Source organism: Palaemon carinicauda, chromosome 39 (genome assembly GCF_036898095.1).
Source record: "Palaemon carinicauda isolate YSFRI2023 chromosome 39, ASM3689809v2, whole genome shotgun sequence".
Taxonomy (NCBI): domain Eukaryota; kingdom Metazoa; phylum Arthropoda; class Malacostraca; order Decapoda; family Palaemonidae; genus Palaemon; species Palaemon carinicauda.
Genome location: NC_090763.1, coordinates 66,415,013 through 66,426,026, shown reverse-complemented (window position 1 = coordinate 66,426,026; position 11,014 = coordinate 66,415,013). Strand labels below are relative to the sequence as shown.

The window sequence follows — 11,014 nt, the reverse complement described above, 5'->3', positions numbered from 1 at the left end:
TCCACTCTTAGAGGGAGAGTCCTGGGGACGTCGACCAGCCATTGTAGTACCTCTGTGAACCATTCTCTTGCAGGCCAAAGGGGAGCAACCAGCGTCAGCCGTGTCCCTTCGTGCGAGATGAACTTCTGAAGGACTTTGTTTATGATCTTGAACGGTGGGAATGCGTAAAGGTCGAGATGGGACCAATTCAGCAGAAAAGCATCCACATGAACTGCTGCTGGGTCTGGAACTGGGGAACAGTACAAAGGAAGCCTCTTGGTCATGGAGGTGGCAAAAAGATCTATTGTCGGCTGACCCCACAAGGTCCAAAGTCTGTTGCACACGCTCTTGTGGAGGGTCCATTCCGTGGGGATGACCTGATCCTTACTGCTTAGGCGATCTGCTGAGACGTTCATGTTGCCCTGAATGAACCTCGTAACTAGGGTGAGGTTTAGACTTCTTGACCAAATGAGGAGGTCCCTTGCTATCTCGTATAGGCTCCTCGAATGGGTCCCTCCCTGCTTGGAGATGTAAGCCAAGGCTGTGGTGTTGTCGGAGTTCACCTCCACCACCTTGCCTAGCAGGAGGGACTTGAAGTTCAATAGGGCCAAATGAACTGCCAGTAGCTCCTTGCAGTTGATGTGGAGCGTTTCCTGTTCCTCGTTCCACGTTCCCGAGCACTCCTGTCCGTTCAAGGTCGCGCCCCAGCCCGAGTCTGATGCATCCGAGAAGAGATGAAGATTGGGGGTCTGAATCGCCAACGATAGGCCCTCCCTGAGAAGGAGATTGGTCTTCCACCACAAGAGAGTGGTCTTCATCTCTTTGGTGACCGGGATAGAGACTGCTTCGAGCGTCAAACCCTTGTCCCAATGAGCTGCTAGATGGAATTGGAGAGGGCGGAGGTGGAGTCTCCCTAGCTCGACGAACAGGGCCAACGATGAAAGGGTCCCTGTGAGACTCATCCACTGTCTCACCGAGCAACTGCTCCTCTTCAGCATGCTCAGGATGCAATCTAGGGCTTGGCTTATCCTTGGGGCCGATGGAAAAGCCCGAAAATCCTGACTCCGAATCTCCATTCCCAGGTACACAATGGATTGGGAGGGAAGAGCTGGGACTTTTCTAAATTGACTAACAAACCCAGTTCCTTGATCAAGTCCAAAGTCCAGTTGAGACTCTCCAGACAGCGACGACTCGTGGAGGCTCTCAACAGCCAGTCGTCTAAATAAAGGGAGGCTCTGATGTCCGATAGGTGGAGGAATTTTGCAATATTCCTCATCAGATGCGTAAACACCATAGGAGCTGTGCTTAGGCCAAAACACAGGGCTTGGAATTGGTAGACAACCTTTCCAAAAACGAATCTCAGGAAAGGTTGGGAGTCTGGATGAATAGGAACGTGAAAGTAAGCATCTTTCAGATCCAAAGAGACCATCCAGTCCTCCTGCCTGACCGCTGCTAGGACCGACTTCGTCGTCTCCATAGTGAACGTCTGCTTGGTGACATAAGCATTGAGCGCGCTGACGTCCAGCACCGGTCTCCAACCTCCTGTCTTCTTGGCCACCAGAAAGAGACGGTTGTAGAAGCCCGGGGATTGATGGTCCCGGACTATAACCACTGCCTTCTTCTGTAACAGGAGCGACACCTCCTGGTGCAACGCTAGCCTCTTGTCCTTTTCCTTGTAGTTGGGAGAGAGGTTGATGGGAGAAGTGGTCAGAGGGGGTTTGCGGCAGAATGGTATCCTGTAACCCTCCCTCAGCCACCTGACAGACTGGGCGTCTGCACCTCTCTTTTCCCAGGCTTGCCAGAAGATCATGAGTCTGGCTCCTACTGCTGTCTGGAGAGGAGGAGAGTCAGTGTTTGCCTTTTGAAGTCTTGGAACCTTTCCTAGACTTGCTCCTGGAAGAGTCTGGACGGGAGCTTCCTCTGCTGGGGGCTCTACCACGAAAGGGCGGAATAAACCTCGTAGCAGGAGTATCAGCCACTGGGGTGCGATAAGTCCTGGGGACTGAGGGAGCAACCTTAGTCTTACGAGCTGAAGAGGCCACAAGATCATGGGTGTCCTTTTGAATCAGGGCCGCAGACAAGTCCTTGACTAGCTCTTCGGGAAACAAGAACTTAGAGAGCAGAGCGAAAAGGAGTTGAGACCTTTGACAAGGTGTGATGCTGGAAGAAAGGAAGGTACAAAGCTGCTCCCTTTTCTTAAGCACTCCTGACACAAACATTGAAGCAAGCTCGCCAGATCCATCCCTAATAGCTTTATCCATGCAGGACATTAAGAGCATGGCTGAGTCCTTGTCCGCAGGGGAGGTCTTCTTGCTAAGGGCCCCCAGGCACCAGTCTAGGAAATTGAACATCTCAAAGGCACGAAATACACCCTTTAGGAAGTGATCTAGATCGGAGAAGGTCCAGCAAACCTTAGAGCGCCTCATTGCTGTTCTACGAGGAGAGTCGACCAAACTTGAGAAGTCAGCCTGGGCAGAGGCAGGTACTCCCAAGCCTGGTTCCTCTCCTGTGGCATACCATACGCCCGCTTTAGAAGTGAGCTTAGTCGGTGGGAACATAAAGGAAGTCTTCCCTAGTTGCTGCTTAGACTGCAACCACTCCCCTAAAATTCTTAAAGCTCTCTTAGAGGACCTTGCAAAGACGAGCTTAGTATATGTAGACTTGACTTGCTGCATGCCCAGCAAAAACTCAGATGGCGGAGAGCGGGGGGTAGCAGAGACAAAATGGTCCGGGTATACCTCTCTGAAAAGAGCCAGGACCTTACGAAAGTCAATAGGTGGAGGAGAAGACTTGGATTCTTCCACGTCTGATGAGGGATCCAGGTGCGCAGCTTCTTCATCAGAAACCTCATCACCAGAATGTAGCGAAGTGAGAGGTAAGGTATGCTGAACAGCAGAATCTGCACGAGCGGGTGCAAAAACACTTGTGGTTTCATCCTCAAGTCTCTGTTGCTGAGGTAAAACCTGAGGTTCAGGCTGCAAAGGCTGGTCAAAGGGAGTAGCAGAAGGTAGGCGCATGGGTTGAGGAGGCTGACTCCTGGCATGAGTGTCTTGACTCAAGAGTTGCGCTTGCTGTAAGGGTAGCGGATGCGCAGTAGCAGTTTCCTGAGGAACGAGTTGAGGTTCCTGAGGTGTGAGCTGCGAGAGTTGAGGTAGTGGCTGCGCAGAACGCAGTTCTTGTCTCGCGAGTAGAGGTTCCTGAGGCGCAAGGCTAAGGTGTTGAGGCTCTCGCCTTGAGGAGGGTTGAGGTCGCTGCAGCGAGAGCTGAGGTGTCTGCCTCATGGATGGAAGAGGTTGTCGTACCTCAAGAGAGAGTTGCCTCACTGGTGGAACCGCAAGTGGAAGCGGAGGAAGTAAGGCATAAGCTTCCTGTTCCCATTGCTGAGGTTGCCTTAAGGAAGGCGGAGGTTGCTGCACACCGCTGGAAACTGGCAACTCAGTACGTGGTAAGGTATCCTGAGGAGCCTCAACATCGTACGCCTGGCAGACTGGACTGCGGATAGGCGGAGCGATCGCAGGAGGAGGTGTAACCTTCTCAGCCTGACACTCACGCATTAAGACCGCAAGTTGTGACTGCATGGACTGCAGTAGAGTCAACTTGGGGTCGGCAGACACTAAGGTCTGCTGAAGCAAAGCCTTAACAGAAGATGAGGTCTGTTGCGGCAGTACCTTACCCCTCTTAGGAGGTGTGCAGTCACCTGATGACTGCGGCGAGTCAGAGCTGATCCAATGACTGCAGCCAGGTTGTAGAGCTCTTGAGGTCTGGACTTTGCGTTTGAGAGGTCTTGAGACCTGAGTCCAACGTTTTCTCCCTGACAATTCTTCAGCAGACGAGTAAAAGACGGGCTCAATCGTCTGCGGGTGGGAGTGACGGTCTCTGGAAGACACGCCCGCAACCACCGAGGATACTTCTGTGCGCCGATCAAGGCCTGCCGAACCCTTTTGCCCTTCGACATTGCTTCTCCCCTGGGCTTGGGAGCTTGCAAGAGGTCCCGGACTGGGAGGACGACTGGCACGCACAGAAGTACCCTCACGCACCACACTGACACTGACACTAGCACTTGGCACTGCACTGACACTAGCACTTGTCACAGCACTGGCACTATTACCTCCCACTGCACTCTTGACCTTAAGTTCCCTGACTTCGGCCATAAGAGACTTATGATCACTAACCACCGATTCCACTTTGTCACCTAAAGCCTGAATGGCACGCAAAACAACAGACATATCAGGTTGAGGGCAAATAGTAGGTTCGGGGGTAGCCACTACAGGGGGAGGAAAAGGTAGGGGATCATGAGGTGAGGAAAAAAGTGAAGAGCGAGAAGAACTCCTCCTAACTCTCTCTCTCTCTAACTTGGTTGAATATTTCAAGAATCGGACAAATTCAAGTTCCGAAAGTCCGGTGCATTCCTCACATCGATCTTCCAACTGACAGGGTCTTTCCCTACAGTCAGAACAAGCGGTGTGAGGATCTACCGAGGCCTTCGGAATACGCCTATTACAAGACCTACATCGTCTATGGGGTGGGGCTTCTGACACGTCAGACATCTTGAATCAAAGAGTTAGCCAAGGGGGATTCCAAATCAAGCAAAAAGATCGTTAACCATTAATCAGAACTAAATAAAAGCTATCTAAGCTAATATAGAAGTTTTCCAGTATAGCGACAGCCGAAATCTGAGAGAAATACTTCACCAAAAGCCGTGAACAATACTCCAGATCATAAGCGTATCCCAGAACGTCTTGCCGGAAGCACGACAGAGGAAAAATTGAGGAGGTGTCAACAAGAAGTACTGTAGTACCTGGCCACAGGTGGCGCTGGTGAGTACACCCCCTTCTAGTATAGTGATAGCTGGCGTATCCCTCCCGTAGAATTCTGTCGGGCAACGGAGTTGACAGCTACATGATTATCGGGTAAGTTTAATATTGAAAAATAGCTTAATTTTGACCAAACAGAAATTCGCTGTAGGAAGTGGGCAAGTGCTGGCCGATTCAGGGTGTTTTTCTGTGTGACTAATGGGTGCTAAAATGTGAACACGACCACCATTGTTGAAGTCCACTGTTTATTTTTGGGAGGTTGATGATGGATTATTGTGCATGCGTTGTTCGCGACAGATTTTGAGAGCTTATTTCTGTTTTTGTTTGTTGAAATTATGAATCCTTACTCGGAGCCTTTGTAGATCAGCAGCCAGGTCCTCCCACGTACATATAAAATGTGAATTTCTTCTAATTTTCTAGCTGCTTGTAAGACATGACTGGAGTAATACAAAACTATCAGTTGTTCTGCAAAACCTTTACACAAGAACACCTAATTTAAACACCCCACCTAACCTAATCTCCGAGCCATCTCCCTACCTGATGGAGGGCTAATGGCCCCCCGCCAACCTCCCTTACACTGCCGTATTCTTAATTGGCCGTCATCATACATACAGGAGGCTGCTATTATACATATAACTCCCATGCTCTTTTGTAATCTACGTTTAACTCTTAGGTTTTCAATTCAAATTATTTTCCTAACCAAACGTAATAAGGACATATTTTCGCAGAAGCCGAGAGTGATGTTTGGGAGGGTGGCCATGTATCACTTTTCCACTTCTTTCCCACCCAAAAAGTCCTGCTTGTACCCCAATGCTTCTCTCATCCGGTGTGACCTAAGCCTTTGTCAGCGTGTTGTATTTGATATTGAATGCACCTGGGGGTGTATGTATGATAGCAGCCACCTGTATGTATGATTACGACTAACTTAGAATACGGCAGTGCTTAGGGGGGTCGCAGAGGGGTGGGTATTTTTGTAGTGAATTACATGGCAATGTAACCTAGGAAAAAAACTACTGTTTCTTATAGAAGAAATTACGATCTCTTCAAAAATGACACTCGTTTCCGTCGCAAATGAATAGTTTCAGAAATATATATACATCTATATCCTACGATAACGGGGGACCCCCAGTGGGAACTCGGGGTTTTGGGTGGGGAAAACATACTGGGGAAACGAAATATAATTGTTTTCCTATAGTAAATAACGTGAATTAAGCGAATTTGATGTTCATTTCAATCGGAAACAAACAAATCAACCAATTCGGATAACTTTGAGATGCACGGTGTCACTTCTCTTACGAACGAACGATAACATTAGCAACGTTACCAATAACACACAGTGTTACCAACGTTGACGCATGGTACACAGAGTTACCAACGGCACGTTGACATTACTAACGATAGTAATGATAGATATTTCCATATATTAAATAATTTCTCCATACAAGTTTTACTCAATAAATAAAAAGTACAAAAAGGGCACAGAACCTAACAAACCCACCTAACCTAGCCTAGTAGTATGACAGGTCACAAAATAACATTTGATCTACATCGGACGTTGGCAGCACTGGTTACTGTATTTTTTCATGACACAATCTTTGTAACGGCGCCTCCAAAGTTTATCCAGATATACTGTTTTGTATTTTCCTCCGGTTATTATAATTTCAAGAAGGTAATGTATAGAGAAGAAAAGGCTTGTTTTACGTTTATATATCGATTCCCCAGTATGTTTTCCCCACCCAAAACCCCGAGTTCCCACTGGGGGTCCCCCATTATTGGAGGATATAGATATATATATATTTCTAAAACTATTAATTTGCGACGGGAACGAATGTCATTTTCGGAGCGTAATTTTTTCGATTAGAAACAGTAGTTTTTTTCCTAGGTTACATTGCCATGTAATTCACTACAATGAAACCAATTTATGTTGTGATGTCAATTTTTAATCCAAATGGGAGGAACTGGCCGCTGTTATACAAAGGCTCTGGTAACTCAAACCTAGGGCTTCATCCGCCGTTCTACAAACTGACAGTCATACACTTATGCCAAAGCAACCTCATCAGAATACTGTACATGCCATGTCCTTACTTGCCTAACGGGGGTTAGCAACCCCCTGTGATCCCCCTTACACTGCTGTATTCTTAGTCAGCCGTCATCCTACATACAGGTGGCCGCTATCATACATACACCCCAAATCCTTTCAAAAATACCTCCTTTTCTTCTCTATACATTACCTTTACCAGTGGTTCAATGCTAATTTAAATTAAGTAAATGGTTAGTTACCTTTCTGGGTGCAGGCGCATCCGAATCACGTACGAGGGGTGGCAACTCTGGTTTAACTTCTTCTACCTCTTCTAAAACACTTGCTTTCCTCTTTTTTGCCATATCTGTAGGTTATTTGTACGAGTGAGTAGTCAAGAAAGTTTTATGTCAGGACACACACTTCGAATATCACGAGTCAAAGTACGAGATTCACTTCAGTGTCTTCAGATGTTCGTGTTCCTCAAGTAAACACATGGACCTTTCGACAGTGTTGCCAGCTGTGTTAGACATAAATGAGCTAGATTCAGGTCTGAGATGCGCTAGAAATGCGCTAAGAAGAGTTTTTTTTTTCTCCTGTATATGGATTTTGCTGATGATATACTTCGTAATAAAGATGAACGAACAACAACAAAGTCTATTGCAACAATGCAATTATTAGGAATGTTGGATATGAGTTTGTAATAAAAATTCTACGGCTGAAATACAATGCAATCAGGTACAATTATTGCCTAATAGAAGAATTGCTTCACAGGTTCAAACTTTATTAACTACGGACTTGAAGAATATACTTCATCAAAATTTGCAATAAAAAATAAACGACAGTGATATATTCGGTAAAACTACTGTAAATATTACAATACTAGGAGCTCCAAAATCATTGTGTAGAGTAACAACTATGGTTTCAGAAATTTCAGGAGAGAGAGAGAGAGAGAGAGATGAGAGAGAGAGAGAGAGAGTTCAGAACAAGTTGAATTAGGATATTCAACTTCACCTTATAAAGAATTGATTGCACCTTAACCTTCAGACACACACATACACACACACACACACATATATATATATATATATATATGTGTGTGTATATATATATATATATATGAGTGTGTGTGTGTGTGTGTGTGTGTGTATGTGTGTGTGTATAATTACAGAAATACACGAGAAAAATGTACCAAACCTATTAAATTTGCACTAGAAAATGCACGATGCGCTAAATACAAAATCTATGCGCTGTTTGTGGTGCTAATGCACTAGAACTAGCGTATTTTGCGCTAAGTTGGCAACATTGCCTTTCGGATCTTCTTCTTTTCGTAAATTTATTATTTTAGTTAACACCGCTAAACCTAAAAGCAGTGGAACTCCAACAACCATGCGAGGAAGATAGTGCACAAACAGTTAGAATATTCCTTTTTTTTGTGAAGGAAATATTGAAGAAAAGACAAGCGTACTAAAAAAATGTGGGTGAAAAGAGAAAAACTAGTGAAACTAAGGAACACACAGAACTAAAAGACATAAGAGGCGCCGTTGCAAAGGCGAAGCCCCAACGTGAATCTGATCTGATCTTACACAAGGTAAGGCAATCTATACAGACAGACAGACAGATCTGATCTGACTCCAACAACCATACGAGGAAGATAGTGAACAAACAGTTGGGACTATTCCTTTGTTTTTGTGAAGAAAATATTGAAAAAAAGAAAAGTGTACTAAAAAATGTGGGTGAAAAGAGAAAACCTAGTGAAAATAAGGAACACACAAAACTAAAAGACACAAGAGGCGCCGATACAAAGGCAAACCGTCGACCTGAACCGGATACGGTAAGTGGATTGGTGTATAAAATTATAAAAATTTTACTTATAACAGCCCTTTCAAATTGTGAAATAAAACCTGAAATCATAGATAATATATAACTGCAAATAAACGAAGAAACTTTCTCCTCGTTAATTTGCTATTATAATGTGTAGTTCACACCACCAAACATATACAGTAAGTGGTTTGGCGTATACAATTATCAAAATTAAACTTATGAAAGTCCTTTCAGGTAGTGAAATAATACTTAAAAGAATAGGTAGTGATAAGATTACGAATAAATGTAGACACTCGGAAATCACGGCGGAAGTTTTAAGTTTGGAAGAGAAAGTTGAACTGGCAGTCTATGTTGACTGTGCAAAAAGAAAGTAACAGAGGAACATTTTGGAGTTTTTTTTTTTTTAATAAATGTGAGTAATTTTATCACATTAGATGTGCAAAGTTAAATCAAGGTGAGTATAAAGTATTGTAGAAGAACTAAAGTTTCTTTTGTAGAAGTAAAGTAGAACGCAAAAGCTAAAGGAGACGGATAGTGGACGGATTGATAGGTTAGATGTAGCCTACATCCTATAGTAGAATTGAAGAATGGGATAAGAGTATCAGAATTAGATCAGCGACCTAAAAAGCGAGTAAAAGAGATTAGAGAAGGGGTAGTTGATGTGTATTGAAAAGGAAAGCAGGAAAAACAACTCGATTGTTGTTGTTTAAGATTACCTTGCTTGAGGGTACACTCGGGCACACTATTCTATATAATCTTTCTTCCTTTGGTTTTGTTAAAGTTTTTATAGTTTATATAGGAAATATTTATTTTAATGTTGTTACTATTGTTAAATTTTTCATTTTTCCTTGTTTCATTTCCTCACTGGGGTCCTGTTGGGGTCCCTGGGCTTATAGTATCTTGTTTTTCCAACTATGGTTGTAGCTTAGCAAATAATAATAATAATAATAATAATAATAATAATAATAATAATGATAATAATGTTGTAATGCACAAAGTCTTGCATTTAAAGCCTCCCATACAAACTTGGTGAGATAGTCCTACGTTGTTGAGGAATGTTTAGCAAATAGGGAAGATGAAAGACAAGAAACGTATGGGGTTATGTGTGAAAAGTTGATTATAGAAAGTCTTTGGATGACATGAATTGAAATTATATGGACCAACATGTTAGGAAAACTAGAATAGACCTGGCTTAAACGAGCAAAATCTTAGAACTAGATTAGGGTTGATATCAAAATGAAAATAGTTTTGGATAAGGGTCCGTATTTGGTAAAACTAAGGCTCTTAGAAATTGATTGTTCACACACATACACATACAGAGAGGAGAGAGAGAGAGAGGAGAGAGAGAGAGAGAGAGAGAGCACAAGAAGTTTCGAGGAGAATAACTTGAAAAAAGACAAAACATGAATGGTATACATGAGGGTAGATTATACTTTTTTTTTTCTTTGCCTAAGTCAAAGACGTACCATATGTTTTCAAAGAGAAACATGTGATACAGCACAAAATAAGATCTTCTAACGCTAATATGCTGATCATATAATGCTTAAACTATCAAAATTTAATGGAAATTACCTCCTCTGAGTCAAGTCCTGCGTATCACTGCCCAAGATCATTTGCAAAGTTACTATGTTACCTATATGAATGAAAAATTTTCTTTGATACTTTCTTTTCAACGAACATCTATTGAAAGACTCAAGATGCAAAGACCTTTAATTTCCTTATTATCTGCCAAAAACCACCATTGCATGAATATACCTGGCTTTTTCCTCCATTCTTTACACTTAATTGATTCCAGTTTCAGTATCTTGTAATGATAAATAATTATTCACATTAGGTTGTACAAAATTTAGACATGAAAACTATAGATGCTATCTGCACTTTGTGAATATTCAAGTCAGTAATGATTACCATTTCTGGTAGAGGGAACAGTGCTTGTATCATTTCCGCAAGAGAGTGACTAATAAGTAAATAAAATATAGGACATATTTGAATTAAGGGGACATGTTATTCCAAGCAGGGAATATATATATATATATATATATATACATATATATATATATATATATATATATTTATATATATATATATATATATATAGCCCTATATATATGAAAGTAAGAGAAACTGGCAATTTAGAGGAGGAGTGGAAGTTAGTAAAAGAAAATTTTGTTGGATTGCTAGTGATGTGTGTGGCAAGAAGGTTGTTGGAGGCAGCATGAGGAAGGGCAGTGAATGGTGGAATGAAGGAGTGAAGGTAAAAGTGGAAGAGAAAAAGAGGGCTTTTGAAGAATGGCTGCAGAGTAATAGTGTAGAGAAGTATGAAAAATATAAAGAGAAAAATGTGGAAGTAAAGCGCAAGGTACGTGAGGCAAAGAGGGCA

At 43.0% G+C, this 11,014-nt stretch overlaps 1 protein-coding gene across 1 annotated transcript in view; it reads right to left on the bottom strand.

Moving 5' to 3' along the window:
* LOC137631236 (ribosome biogenesis protein BRX1 homolog) overlaps window positions 1–7,320 on the bottom strand; it is a 37,498-nt gene extending 30,178 nt beyond the window's left edge. The window contains exon 1 of the mRNA XM_068363015.1: window positions 7,074–7,320. Within this exon, the coding sequence (XP_068219116.1) occupies window positions 7,074–7,175 (102 nt within the window). The 5' untranslated portion in view covers window positions 7,176–7,320. The remainder of the gene's footprint in view (window positions 1–7,073) is intronic.
* Window positions 7,321–11,014: the final 3,694 nt, after the last annotated feature.